This window comes from Tursiops truncatus, chromosome 17 (assembly GCF_011762595.2).
Source record: "Tursiops truncatus isolate mTurTru1 chromosome 17, mTurTru1.mat.Y, whole genome shotgun sequence".
Taxonomy (NCBI): Eukaryota; Metazoa; Chordata; class Mammalia; order Artiodactyla; family Delphinidae; genus Tursiops; species Tursiops truncatus.
Window position 1 is genome coordinate 30,569,900 of NC_047050.1, and position 15,938 is coordinate 30,585,837.

General features: G+C 34.3%; 1 protein-coding gene across 1 annotated transcript in view; it reads right to left on the reverse strand.

Annotated features, from left to right (window-relative positions):
* Positions 1 to 446: 446 nt before the first annotated feature.
* MMP16 (matrix metallopeptidase 16) overlaps positions 447 to 15,938 on the reverse strand; it is a 342,034-nt gene continuing 326,542 nt past the window's right edge. The window contains exons 9-10 of the mRNA XM_019926341.3: positions 9,603 to 9,718; positions 447 to 2,992 (exon numbers count right to left, since the gene is read on the reverse strand). Of these exons, the coding sequence (XP_019781900.1) occupies positions 2,658 to 2,992; positions 9,603 to 9,718 (451 nt within the window). The 3' untranslated portion in view covers positions 447 to 2,657. The remainder of the gene's footprint in view (positions 2,993 to 9,602; positions 9,719 to 15,938) is intronic.

The window sequence follows — 15,938 nt, forward strand, 5'->3', positions numbered from 1 at the left end:
ATGGAAGCACTGAAATAAAGCTACAGGGCTAATTCTTGTCCTCTCCCCTTGCTTTCTTGGCCTTCACACACATAATCTCCAACATCTTGTCAAAATACAGTCTGCATTGCATAATGTTTTGCTGTAAAGCCATTAGCCATTACTTTTTTTAACTATCCTTTTTTCTTAGCCTTACTTTATGTTCAGGTTGTAAGAAATAACAATCTGCAAGGATTTGCAACATGCCCTCCATGATTACAAAATATTTTCCCCAACCAAAACATAAACATGTAGTTTAACTGAGAGGCATTCTAATTTTCATGCTATGTTGAGTATAAATACAAATTCAAGGCAGCCAAACCAACCATTTCCAAATAAGAATGTATACCTACACTCATTAAAATCATCTGGAAATGTGTATTATTAGCAAATGAGTAAGAAATTTTCACTAGTATAAAATTCCTGCTTTATATAAAAGCCACACTGGCCTTTCAAGTATTTTGAGTTTTTTTTCTCCCCATAGTTCTATATTTGTACTAAAATGATGAATTTAGACTTGAAATTATATTAAAGGAAAATTAAAAGTCACTTCTACCTATACGGCATTTTTAAAGTGTGCGTGTAAAGAGCAAAGTGTCCATCTGCAGATCCACCATCAACACTCCTCTCTCCACTCTAAGGAAACAGCTCATGCTTACTAGGTTTTTAGAGAACAATTAACACTCCAATGGAGAAGCAACACAAGACTTCCTCTGTTTGTGCCAGTTTGCAAGTTAAAGGTCAAAGGGCAAAGACATAGAACAGGACTCTTCAAGGAAAATTTTCACAGAAGACAATGTTTAAGTTTTTGTTAATGACAGTCAACAGATCAATAATCAACTTCAAGGCAAGCTGTTCATTGTTTCAAAAGCTAATCCCCTCAAAAGCTGGCTTTCACACAAAGCCAATGTCTGACTCATGGGGTGCATTCGTTCTGACCATCTCTAATAAGTTCACAGCCCAGTGGCTGTATAGCCTTTCACTGCAAGAAGCAGCGCCTAAAAATCAATTAAGAGGTCTGTCAGTTGCTGACTTTTCTCTAGGAAAAAAATATTGATACAAACCTGCTCTGCAGGTCACCTGAAAATGACAATACTGCTGTTAGGACAAATTACACTCAACAATGAAATGCTTTGGTGGTCTCTTGGCTCTGTCAGCTATCAAATGGACGGCTAAATGCCAGAAGCCACACTAACCCTTTGAGAACTATGGTTGACATGCGATAGATAGCTAATACACTGGAGGATATTCATGCAATCTCAGAGTCATCATTTTAATTCATTCTTTAGATGGCAATGCTAGCGGCGTCTTCCACGGCAAATTGAGTTTTCATGCAATGGATTTTAAAACAGAAATTGTGTTGTGTGTTGTGCCTAACAACAACAACAAAAAAGACAGGCTGTTATAATCAGTTGTTCAAATAAAATTTCACTCTTACAAGATATTTAATAAAATACCTTTTTATTTGCCAGAAAATTTTTGGCAAGTAACATCATTTCTGTTTGTTATAAATGCATTTATGTAGTAGTGTGAATCAACTAAAAATTACATGGGGTTATAGGATATCTGTTTTAAAAACCTGAACTTCTTAAACCTGTGCCTGTTTTTACCATTGCCCAGTTCAATAATTTACCAGATCATAAGACTCTGAAAGCTGATTTGATAGTTCTCAAAGGGTTACACCAATGTATTACTAGTGTCACATATCCTTATAAAATAACTGTCACTTTAAACCACTTTAAAGACATACTGCTTTTTGCTCCACTTATAATGAATATTCCTGACAGACCCATGGAAGGCCTGGGGCAGTGGCCTAATACAACTTGGGGAGATTATCACAATGATGTAGGGGTAAGGTGGCAGGAAGGGGTTTAGAAACACTTCAAAACAATTAAAATGTCCCATTTGAATATAGCTGTGAATATAAATGTGATGAAACATTGAGAACATAGCTGAGAACAGCTGTATAAAATGAAAAATGGATGTAGTATTAAGGCTGTTACAATATTGCAGATATTTTGGCCCCTTGTTTGTTGGAAAATGGCTGTCCCAACAGTCTAAAGTCCTGCATGTGTATTCCAGGTCTCCCACCTGACAAAAACGAAGCATAGGAGACTGTCCATAGCAGTCAGAGAACTATCTTCTTTGGAGACAAAGCTGTTTTGGGTCTTCACACTTTCCTGAACGTTCAATTGTGGGTATTTTGTTTAACCTTTTCTTTTTCCTTGCTGTAAAGCAAAAATTTGTGGGTTTTCCATTTTGCTTTTTTCCCCCAGAAATGGGCTCAGACATCAGAAAAAAACATATTAGAAACCTTTAAGAAGAATCTTTTCTTCTTTTTCCTCTTTAGGTAATCCTGAAAATTTACTGGGCATTGAGCGTGCAGAGGAAAGGCCTAGAACTGAATGACAAAAAAAGACAAAGGACTGAAGAACGGCAGGTACTGTGCATCATGGAAGCTTCCCCATGAGTGCGTTTCCATTCATGTGCAGGACCAGCAACCCTCTGGGTTTGAAAGGTCAGCCCCAAATCAGGCTGCCACAAGCCTGCTCCTAGCTAGGAAACAGCATAACAGCTCTTGTCTTGAATCTCAAGTTATCACAAACTCCTAGAAAAGAAAGAAAGGAAAAATCCCTACATCACACCCACTCTTGCATAGAGCGTTTACAGTACAGTATGTGGCGGGGTGTTCCTTTCCTCTTGAACTGGAACACAGTGTAAACCAATACAAGGAGGCATAAGGCCAAGATGCAGGGAATGACAATAGCTATGGCTTTCACAGTGCTGGCTGTGTTGTCCAGTTTGATGACAATGTCTACATCATCTGGTGGGCTGTGTCCTTCTTTATCTCTGTCTGTTGGTCCGTCACAGCCCATAAAATCCTTGAGGATGGATCTGGGATATCCAGGTTCTACCTTGAGTATCTGGTTGTTGAATTTCCAATACTCCTTTCCTTTGTAGAAATACGTAAAGCCTGGTGGGGGGAAAACACACACACACAGGAACCACTTATTTGTAAAAGTGTATATGTATAGAAATTTAATTAAATAGGATACTTAAAAGATGTATGTTAAAGCCACTCAATTTTTGTAGGAAAACACTATTCCCAGATCAGCTGTCTATTGAAATGGATCTGGCACTTGTCCTCCAGAAACTGCGCCCTCAAATGCCTAGGGAAAGCTCAGCTGAAAGAGAGAAATAATATTTGCACAGAGTTGTTGAAAGACCATGCTTTATACATCTACTCTTAGTCTACACTGCAAAGAGAACTTCATACTGTTGCTCGCTTATAGGATTGCTGGTACAGAATTACACATTAGTGTGAGAATATCAGCCTGTATTGAAAGATGCCGAAACAGCCTTATAAACAGAAGCCCTGTTTGCCCTCATGCAGCTATTGAGGACATTGTGCAATATATCATAAGGAGGCGTCTCCATGAAACACCTCAAAGGAAATTTCTAATCATCTTAACATCAGGAATAGTTGTACTCCTCCTAAGGAACAAGTTTGTTTTTGTCATTTGGAAAAGAAATCACAAGAAATCATAAATCACGAAACTAAAGGTGATTTCCTTTGTATGCTAAGAATTTTAATAAATACGTATTTATTGTATTTTGTGCAGTAACCTTTTTCAGCTCTAGGTCATGCCCATTTTGTCTCTTCTTTTGTCCTCATTTTTTAACTTTCTTATTTACTTAGCTTATGTTAAATTTTTATCACCTAGCTACATTTTACAGAAATTCTAAAGCTATTGTTAATCCTTTTAGAGTAAAAGATGAATAGAGTATAAATAAATCTATAATTCTATCTTTAATACTTCCAACTAACATATATTTCATGGGGGAGGAGGTAGTATGTAGAAGGCTCAAGTAACTTAGCAACACATATGATTTATGTTCCAAAACATTATGGATGCAGATAATAGATTTGTAAACTTGTGACAATTAAACTATAAATATGTGTTTTTCTTAGAACTATTCTCTTAACTTTTGTTTTTTTTTCCTGGGAGCAAGCCCAGGTTTTTTTTTCTGTCCATATCTCTTTCATGTCAAGTTTCTTTGTGACTTTGAGATAAAATTCAAGAAAATAAGAAATGTTTTAATGTTATAATTACTTAAAAACTATATTTTGGGAGATGTCTAATTTTGAATAGTATGCCTATTTTTGAGTTAATAATCATAAATGAGGGTTTTTCCCCTTCATTATTGAGTACGTATTATGGAAGAATCACTGTGTTAAAAACTTAGTAAATGGGGCTTCCCTGGTGGCGCAGTGGTTGACAGTCCACCTGCCGATGCAGGAGCCTGTGCTCTGCAACGGGAAAGGCCCGCGTACCGCAAAAAAAAAACAACTTAGTAAATGACATCTTTTAATCCTCATAAACACTCTGTCAGGTAGAATTAGCTACCTATACTTTTCAGGCAAAGATACTGAAGCTCAGATAAAATGATATGCCCTAGTCATGTTGAAAAAAGGATTTAAATCTTGGTCTAGCTTTAGAGCCTGAATCTTAATGATTTTTCTAAGGCCAGGTCCTTTAGAGATTTTTGTCTTTTCACAAATACTCCTTGGTTCAACATCACAGGTGGTGATAGACAGCACTCCTAAATCAATAACAACAAAAAACTCTGACATCTCTCAAAAACTTTCAGCTAGGATAGACCATCACTTCAGGTCACTTCATTCTAGAAATCATTCTGTTCAATGCCATGAAAATCAGCTATTGCTTTTAGTTTTGAAGGGCAGTTTTTCAATCAGAACAACTTGCCAAGTGAAAACAGGTGTATGTAGATTCAAATTTTTCTGCATGCAGGAAGTTGGTATTTGATCACGCTAATGAACTCCAACGTAATTACCCAACAAGCTTGGATAAACAAACGTCGAGGGCCTGCCAAATAAAGTGCATTAGATGATTATAGTTGAATAATGGCATTGATCTAGAATGAAACAGACCTTCCAGACAGGTGAATGTACTTCTTATATTTGTAAACTGGAAACCAACAGCTGGAAATGTCCTCATCTTTAATGTTTAGTCAAAGCTAATTACTAAGAAACTACTGGGTATCACATAAAAATTCAGAAGTTTCCATTTTCATATTTATCATGTCTGCAGGCCAAGTTTTATACTAACACACTCCATATACAGTAGAATTATAGTTGGCTGAATACACTTGTTAGAGGTAAGAAGTCTAGTCAGCAGGAGTTAAGAGAATAAAAGTAATTGAAAAGAAGTAGCCTAAAATCTTGGTAATAGAAATCTGTCAAACATTGATCCTGAAAAATTCATCTCATTCAATAATTTTTTAACCATTTATGAAATATTAGTGGGTTGAAGAAATGTTTAGATACTCATTTTTTTTCTTTTGTGAGTAACTTTGATGTTATAATCTTGTAGATGTTATGCTTACTAAGAGTAGAAACTTCAGATGAACTCACCTGAAGTATCATTTTTGAGAAATTCTGAGGTAGAAGTCAGTTAGGCTGTAATGAATTATATGATGACTTTTTTTTTTCCTTGTATTTGACTGGTTTTCACTGGTGACTGTTCTATTGCTTAGTCCTAAAATGTAAGGAGAAATTGCCTACCATAGCTGCCTTGTTATAACTTCATAGAAGATCCTGCATGGCAGTGCCTGTGTGTTCTCTGTTTTCTACTATTGTATATTTATTAGTAAAAGTTAATTAATGTTTAACAAATGTGAATGAATAACCTGGGTCTTGTGATAATATTTGTTTGAATCCCACGTGTAGATTTTAACAGAGAGTGAGGGTCGGGGTAGAGAATTAATACACCAACAGAATCAAGAGTAAAACTATTTTAACAGGCTAAAAGTGGAGCTATAATCAGTAAAATAAAATGCAGCAGTGTTAAAGCAGAATCTTGTATTAACCTTAAAATTGCATTTTCTAAGGAGAGAATATAGAATACCTAGGAGGCAGGGCTTGACAGCAAGTAACTTAGAGATTTGAAGGTGGGTAAATGCAGTGATTATTTACTACAATTTTAGTATAAGTTAAAAACTCATGCCATTGTTTAAAACACTGTCAAAAGCAAGAAGAAATAATTCATATATATATATATATATATATATATATATATATATATGGCATAAGTTAAATATCATTTGGATTATTGTAGCTATTTTCAGGGGCTAAAAATAAAGAAGAAAATAAGAAAATTGTTAAATTAAGATGGTTACAGGTGAAAACTGGGATGATGATGGATTAGAAGCTATATTCTGAGAAACCCTAAGGTATATCTAATATGACAAAATGAAAAATCTGGCCTGACATGACAGATTGTCAATTACCTTAATGGTATAATGTAGGAAAAGATGTTTTAATTTTTCCTCTTTGGAGAGAGTGCATTACAGAAATTCAGTGAGGCTAGAATGGTCTAGTTTCAAACCGTAGACATATAATATCACCACTTTCATGATCATGAGTAAGTTAATTAAACTAGCTGATGCTGTTTTCCTCATTCATAAATAATTATAAGTGAGGTAAAGAGGTATTTGTGTTGGACAATTAAATTAGATAACAAATTTATGTAGCACAACTGATAGATGGTGGGAAGTCAGTAAATTGCACCACATATTCACATTTCATTGGCCAAGGTGGCAGAATTAATATCAATAGGTATTATAGGAAGGCATATTCCACCTTAATATGAAAACATCCTTCAAAAATCTATAGCTCAATTTTAAGCTTCTGGGATTCTTTTTTTTTTTTTTGAAAACTACCATAAGGAGAAGATCCCTAGGAAGAAATTCCTACCTTGGTGGAAGGGTGAAGAATTAGAGAAAACATTTCATTGCTCTATCATCTCTGATTTTATGACCATCAAGTATCATATGCATGGACTTATCCTTATAGGGAATTACTTTGAGTATATAAATTTATTTATATTTATATAAATATAAGTGTGTTTACTCAATAAATTGAACTTGATCTTCTATAAAAAGCATAAGGGAAGAAGTTGTGTAAAATTTGAATTCAAGGTAAAAAAACACAAGCATGAGATTTGAATAGAGAACTAAAAGTAGAGAATTTGCTATTGGTAGACTATCTAGACTAAGACGTTCCAGATTGATTAATATCACTACCCTACAGAACAAGGGTTTCAAACAAATAGGAGATCTCCTTCAATGCAGGGAGTGAAGGTCTAGAGTAATGGAAGGGATAAAATTAATTTCAACAACTAATGTTTATTGAATGGTTACTATGTACCTGCATTTGAGAGTTTACACTAGAGGGGATAACAAACAGGCATATAAATGGATTGTTGTAATATGAGGTTTTGAGGGCAAGGGATGGTGTACCAAAAAGGATATTCAAGGATTCCTGAAAGATCAAAAGTGAGCTCAATGTTGAAGGATATCAAAGAAAGGGATGGACCAGGTAAGGTACAGAAGACATAGATGTGTTGAAGTTTCATCTGTATTTTTTTGTCATTTGTAAGCACTGGTTTTTCCAACATTCTTTGTTTTTTTGCCAGTATTTTACAAAGTTAATCTTTGCCATGTGAAAATAAAATATTAAATTCTGAATGTAAGGAAACCATTTATACTAAACATATATTATTTTCAGATGGACAAGAATATGAAAAATCATGGGGCAAGATGCAGCCAGAAGATTTTTTTGTTATCTTTATATAATTATGATTTATTTCCAGAGAACCTGAATCAAATCTCAAATTTTAATGGACTTACAAATAGAAACAGGGAAAAAAAAAACCAGTTAATATGCTAAGGAATTAAGGTTATGTGTACTTTTTCAATCTTTTGAAATAATTATTACTTATTTTAAAAGTTTTTATTATAAAAGTTATATTCATTTTAGAATATTAATAAAGGAAAGAAATTGAAAAAAATTTTATCAAACTTGCTATACTTAATCACTGGTAAGGTCGTGGCTTAATTTTCTTTGCATATATTTTTGTATAGTGTGTGATAACTTTTATTGAGGGCAGTCTAGAGCAGTGGTAGAACTTCTGTAAAGGTAAGCTAGAGCTGGTTTTATCTGCACTGAAACAACCCCCTTTAATCTAACCTCAAGAAATCTCCTCTCCCCCTTAGATTCTTAGTGACAGCTCTAATTTTAGGGGATCATCTCAGTTTTCTGCTTTCCATGTGATTATCTTTCATGTTTTTTCACTTCTTTGTCTTCTGCATCTTCATAGTTTGTGGAGTTTTTTGCCATATATTGATATGGTTTTACTGCCTCCAATTTGACTGCATTGTAACTTTATTTTCTTATTGATTTCCTTTTTATCTCAGACAGATATGTTTCATCTCAATCTGTCCTCTCCTGTGGATTTCTGCTTTTGTCACATACAGGCTATATATTAACTTGATCCTTTAATTCTCTGAACCAATAGAATACACAAAAAACTATAATTCCAGTAAGTGCTATAATCAGGGCTTCAAGGTTCTTTTTGACTTAGCATACAGTGTTTTACTTGTGGGATATCCTTACACAGAATGTAGTATAAATTACATATAACAATGGTCAAAACAATGGTCAAAACACAGTTTGTGTTTTATTTTTCTGATTGCTATCATCCTGGGTGTCAGTTCCTTCAAGCTTGTACTCAGTGTAAAGCTTTCTTAAACTCTGGCAATTTGCTGATGATCAGCCATTGTTTTCAGTGGGTGGTGTCAAATTTTCATTTTCCCCTGTTTCTTCATTATTTTTTTTCAATATTCCTCTCCAAGATGCATTTAATTTTCCTCTTGCAAGTGATGTTTATTTTGTTCTTGTTGCATATATGTTATAGATTTTTCATGCTATTTAGGACCCACATAATGTATTATTTTCTTCTCATTCTTATTATAAATCATCTGAGAGAGTATTTTCTTTTTCTCTGTATTTCAGTTTGATGTCACTTTCCTTTGTTCTGGAATATTGTGTATAAATTTTATTTTGAATTATTATTATTATGGTTTATTTCTACTTACTAATCCCTGAATGTGGAGAGAAATGTTCAAACTTTACCAACAGATACAGAAGTATTGATTACCCATTGCTTGGCTAACTTCCCTTAGGATCTGGCTGAATCCCGAATCCTGAGATGGAGAACAAGTCAGCTCTGTGATATGTTTCTGTTATTAATCAATCATACATCTACTCTAGCCTTACTGTATTGAGCTGGGATCTTTCTTGTTTGCTGACACTATAAGCCAAAGGTACACATGAAAAATTATAATCCTCAACATGCTGTACAATCCTCAGCCCACATTTATAACATATCTTCTTTGTGACCAGCTCCTGTCCCACATACGTCTGTTATTATTATCTTTACATGAATTTTAGTAGAAAATAGGTGAGGTTACTTCAAAGGAATGAACACTCTTCATTTTTAAAAATTACTTTTTTTTTCTTATAAACTAAAATAGGTTGAGGTTAAAAAAACATCTTGAGCATAATATTAAATATAAATCTATGAAGGAAATTTTATATAAATGTAATATGAGATAGCCCTAGTATGTTACTTTCTAATCATTTAGCATAGTGAACAAGTAGGATAGATTATTCAAATACTTAGTAAGCTCATGAAATATATAATGCACATGTTGCATACCATTTTCTTTGTGCACAAAGGCTCCCTGAGGAGATTCGGGGATACCTTTCCAGACTGTGATTGGTTTGGGATAGCCAGGATCCATGGTTTTCATTTCTTCACTATATCTCCAATACCTGAAAAGGATAAATAAACAACAACAACACATGCATAGAAAAGACAATTATGTATACAAACAATAACAGCTAGCTAGCATTCATTAAATCCTTGCTGCATGCTACCTATGTACTTGTTAGTGATTTAAAGAACTGATTTAAATCATGCAAAGACAGTGTACACAATTTATTCTGTTTCCTTTTTAGAATATGCTAAAAGTGGATATTTTATTTTATATTTATTCAGTCTGCTAAAAATTAATTTTAAAACTCTAGCTAAGCATAGTTACAATTCAAAAGGGTATCACCAACCTATGTAGAAATCAGAGGTTTTCATGATTTTTAAAAATCTTACTTAGGCACCAGAATACATCATTTGAAATAAGCATAATCTTGATCCATTTACCCATTCATTTATTTAACAAATATTTATTGAGTATCTACTGTGTTTCTAGCATTACTGTAGGTGCCAGTGATACAACCTTGGACAAAACAGACATGCTCCAGCTCTTATCAATCTTATATTTTAGGATATGTAGAGATTACAGGCAAAAAAAAAAAATGTCAATAAGTGCATACTATCATAGGAGGTGGTAAGATCTATTAAGAAAACAAAGCAGGAAAAAATACTGGATAGCAAGGTCTTTGATAAGCTGTTGTTTAAGCACAGAGCAGAAAGAAGTGAGAAGCAACATTCTGTAGTTTTGGGGAGCATAACATTCCAGGTAAAGTAACTAGTTATCAAAAGTTTCTGTGGCAGGCATAAGCCTGGAGCACTTGAGCATCCACAGTGAGGCTAGAGTGACTAGAATAGAGTTAGCAAAAGGGAGACAAGGTCAGAGTGGGAACCAGCACCTGTGATTAGATAGACCCTTAAACTATGGCAAAACCTTTTGTTTTCCTCTAAGAGAGATGTGAAGCCAATGAAGATTTTGAGCAGAGGACCTTCAAGATATGGCTTATTTTTGAAAGGAACGCACTGCTGCTATGAGTTCAACAGATTGAAGGAGGTAAAGTAGAAGAAGAGATACTGGTTAGGATGTCATTTCAGTAATCCTTGGGCTAGAATGTGTACTGGAGAACTGATGATGATTCAAGGGATTGGGATATTATTTTGAAGAAAAAGCCCAAAAAGCTTACTAATGGATTGAATGCAGTATGTGAGAGAACAAAGTTGAGCATAACTCAAGAATTTGGGGCCTGAAGAACCAGAAGAATAATGTTGCCATTCAGTGAGATAAGGAAGCATGGAAAGGTAAGTTAAGGAGGTTTGAGGAATTGTGAGTTTGATTTTAAGCGTGTTAAAATCAGATGCCTGTTAAACAACAAAGTAGTTGTTGATGAAGCAATTAGGTATATGACTGTAGACCTTAGGGCAAGTCTTGACTAGAGTCCTTGGTGTATAGATGGATAAACAGATAAAAGCAAAGCTTGCTAAGAGTCAGAACTCTCAGAGCTCTCATCCCTTCACAAGGTGGCCATTGGGCCACTTTCACAGACCCACTAGACATCTAAGGAAAAAATTGTGAACCTCCCTACTTTGGATCACTCATTATTGCTTATATGTTCTAAGAGTCAAAATTTTTATGTCTGAATGTTCAAAAGGATTGACAAAACTGGGGTGAAACCATTGGGAGTTCACAGTGATATTGCCTATTTTAGGGCAGGCATAATGCTCTATGCATTATACCAAATGTTTATTCACTATAAACTCATGAGAGAATTGTCATTGTCTCCATTTGAGAGAGGAGAATTCTTGGAGGACAATGACTCATAACCAGTTCTGTTCCATTTCAAAAGTCACTATTCTTTCTTCTACACATACCAAATATGTTTGACAACATTTTCTCCCCCACACCACTAAACATCTCTTAACATATGCTAAAGGTAGCATTTCACGAAGAGATTTGTGAAGTAACACACAATGCATTATCTTGGGATTAGGCATTTAGCTTAAATCAGAAAAAGAGAAAAAATATCCAGTCTCTTCTGTATATTCTCTTGCTTCAGGTCTATGGAGAATCCTTTATCTACAGAGCTGTGGGATCTCATAAAGAATGTTTTGTTATAGATTCCCAGATACCTCAGATAAGTAACATGTGGAATATTAGCACTTCTTCCATCTTCAGTATTCACATGGAAAAGAAAAAAAGATTGTTTCAGGATGTATCCCAATAATAAGTCACAAGGCAGATTTTATCCAGACAGGAAAATACACTGTAGAGGTGTTTGTCATAGATTCTTATCACATAGAAGATAAGGGCAGATTTGATAGAGAGATCAGGAAAAGCTTCAGGGAGAAGCACTGAGCTGAAATAATGGTAGCCAGCCCTATCTTTCTGAAGAAGACAAGTAGGGAGTGAAAAGTTCTACCAAAGCTAAAGTATATTTTCTTTCATGGAAACATCTGCTTTTAAGTTATTTTTGAATATTCCTGTATCACAGAACACGCTGCGATGAATATAGCATGGTTAATGGGGTTGAGATTGCACTCAGAATCTCCAGATCTCTTCTCTCAAGTAAATATTTCAATGGGATTTACAATAGTCATATATATTAACTGGTTCCTGAAGTTGATCATAAAGAAAAGTTCTCACAGAGAAATCATCAAATACCTTATTTCACGGATTCTAAGATACATATTTTTTCACATTTCACATCTCTATTATAGGTATTTCACACCTCAATACTATGTCAAAGCATACTGGGCAGAGTTTTCCCCTCAATGATAGATTAATTTATGATGTATCTTACAATAAATGGCATTTTTAGATGGCATAAACCATAACTTAAAGAAAGTTTTAAAATTTTGCTGACCCAGGAATAATTTAAAATCCTAGGGACAATGGGATCACACTCTACATATGATTTAAGGAAGATTACTACATATTCAGAAACCAGGTTTGTTCTCCAAGATGTAGTTATAACCCTGTTCATGTAACAATACCTATTCTTCATGTAGTGCTTTGTAGCTATAAAGTAAATTTATATACATACATTATTTTAATCTTATTTCACTAAAATCCCTCAAATATCTTTTATATTGCATATTAAAACATACTTATGCTGAGGTCCTAACATAGATATAGTATATATGGTCATGCAATTCAGTCAATGATAAAGCATTGGGCATCATATTATTCAAAGGTAAGGTCTTAGTCACATTTGCTCTTCTTGAATGTTAGAGTTGAAACTCAAACTAATGGTCTTTGATTCATAGTTTAGTACAATTTTCTACCACAATTCTGCTAGTGTTTCCCTTGACATAACACTCTTACATTAATCCCCCTGTCATCTTACCCTCTTGGGGCCCTCACTCAAATTCTTAATGTTCATTGTGTCAATATAATTTTCCTTCATCCCTTGCTCTATTTGCTTATAGATCCATTTGCCTACCAACACTTTTTTGAGCACTTATGGGCAAGACACATAAGATTTATTGAGATCACATTTCAAGAAAATATTTATGGAATGTGAATTTTATTGTACCCTCTAGTAGGAGCATAATCCTGGTATGAATTTTTCAGGATAAAAGAAATTTTCCCCTCTTTTTGTTAGTAGATAATGCAAAACTATAACTTGGGATCATTTCACCATCTTTGAAAAACTCAGCATAAGATTGGGCCCTCAGGTTACCTGCTGTGTCAGCTTTGATATATGTCCAGTAAACTTCAATGTGATTAGAATCATCTAACTATATTCAATCATAATATTATTGAGTCCGTTATATTATTATATATACACATTATATCCAGCTGTCTTATAAAAATGCCTAGGCTTATTCATAAATATAGGTTTGCATTTTAATTTCTAACATATTTGAACATATTTCAACATGAACAAAAAAGCTCATCCCACCGATATTTTTCTCCCTGAAAAATAGGCTTATAGGTTCATTGAGAAGTATATTAGCATATTCATCTGGAACATTATGTAAATAAACCACTTGGAGGGGTTTAAGATTTAGATATTATAATGGAAAAATTTTGGAATTTTGTGCAGTAAGGTCAGCAAATGATAGTAGCTATTATAAATAAAGCTTATATTTTTTTCTTCTGATATATCAATAATCTCTGCAGTAGAATTATGACTTTAAATTGCTGATTCTTTGAGAAAAGCATTGTAAATCAATCCTTTAAAATAAATTATGAATGGAAATGGGATTTATTCATCACTTTTTAGATTTGATCATGAGTCATAACCATAAGACAAAACAGTTGTCCATGTAATAGTATACAACAATTTCTTAAATTCCTTCTGTGTGAACAAATAAATGGTATAGAAAATTCTGAAATGACATACTTTAATGTTTCTGGATGCTGAACTCAAACTGAACAGAAAGTGGCTCCAAGGTTGATTTCATATGATCCGGTCATTTCTTCATCCACTTTGTCTCATTTTCTTACTCTAGAGTCAGACTACTTGCCTCTGTTATCACAAAACCCAGGGCCACTTTTATTCACGCCCAAATAATCATACAAAATCTCTTTCTTCAGAAGCCTTATTAAAAATGTAACAGAATTGAAAATATCAATCTGTACTCTGTTGGATAATTTTAAAAACACAAAAAGGAATTACTTCATAAACACACACCTTAAGCTATAGGAAATAAATGTATTTTTCTGTTTGGCTATTAGTAATAATAATAATAAAACAAACCAAAATAGATCTAAATTTTATCTTCTTTCTTTGAAAATGTCTTAAAATCCTAAACGGTTCAGCCTAGAATGAAGTATGACAAGAGAGTCTTGGGTATATTTGTGAGAAGATGCTGAGATGATTTAGGAACATAGCATTTTAGAGCTAAATGCTATGAAGATCAAAATGTATCCAAGTATCAAATTATAGTATATTAAGAAAAGGGCAAGTAGGAGTCTGAGGGACTGAGTTCCATGCTATATGTGAAACAGTGAAACTGGACATTTTAATCTGAATTTACAGATCTGTTTAAAGAACCATCATTTCATCTACACTTCTTTAGCTATCTTTATACGTATGAGATTTCATGTCGGCCCTTATTTTCAATACAATTTATATGAAATTACTCTCAGATCTGTGCCTCCAACCCACCTTTCCTTGTGAACTGTTACTACCTGCTTGATTTCTCTAATTGGTGTGTAAGCAGGTATCTCAAACCGAAAACGAACATTTCAAACTCTTAGTCCCCTTCCCCCAGTATTCCTTCCTTTCTTTGCTACATCTTCAGAAATGGCACCATCTACTCAGTTATTTAGGCAATAAACCTAGATGTTGTCTTTGATTTGCTTTTCTCACCTGTAAAATCCAAGCCATAAGAAAAACTTGTTATGATTACATACAAAATGTAAACTGTACTCTTTGCTCCATCTCCACTGCTACCATTGTGTCCCCTTGTACTACTTCAACAGCCTACCAATTAATCTCCTTGCTTCCACTTTTGAAGTCCATTCTTCACACGGAGGCCATAATGATGTTTTTGAATACATATCAGAACATGCACTTTCCTGTTGAAAACCCTCCAATGTTTTCCATTGTACTTAAAATTTAAAAATCCAGTCTTTGCCATGTTCTACAGGGCCTCATAATCTGGTCCCTGCTTACCTGTGTGACCTCCTTGACCACTTATCCACTATGCTGTAGCCACAATATTTTTTTCTGATTTGAATATTCTAACATTTTTGCTTTTGTACTGCTATTTCAGGTACTTACAACACACTGTTCTGAATAGCTTCGTGTGGTTGAAATTTCTCCCCACTAAAGTCCTTGCATCAGTGTACCCTTCACAATTTAGGCCTTTCTTGACCTCCACACTAATTTCCCAACCACTCTTTACCACCCACAAGCCTCTATCACATCATCACCTATTATATTTCTTGTAGTGTTTCTCAATGTTAATGTATCAGGGTCATTTATTTCTTCTCTGTTTACAACTATCTCCCCTAATAGAATCTAAGGACCATGGGAGAAGAATACGTGTGTTTTATTTTTACTACTATATCTTCATTACCTAGTACATGTCACATAGTATGTGCTCAAAAAATGTTTTAACTAAATGAGTGAGAGATATGCCAAGATGAGTACAGAAATCTTATGCAAGAAGGAATTAGAGCTATTGAGAATGTAATGGGCTGTCTCATATTTATGCTGTCACCACAGGCAGTCAGGTACAGAAGGATGAATACCTATGGAATGTAACTGAGGCAGTCTAGACTTTGGTAGGAAGTGAATATGATGTAGGACTGACATATGGCAGCACTTGAAT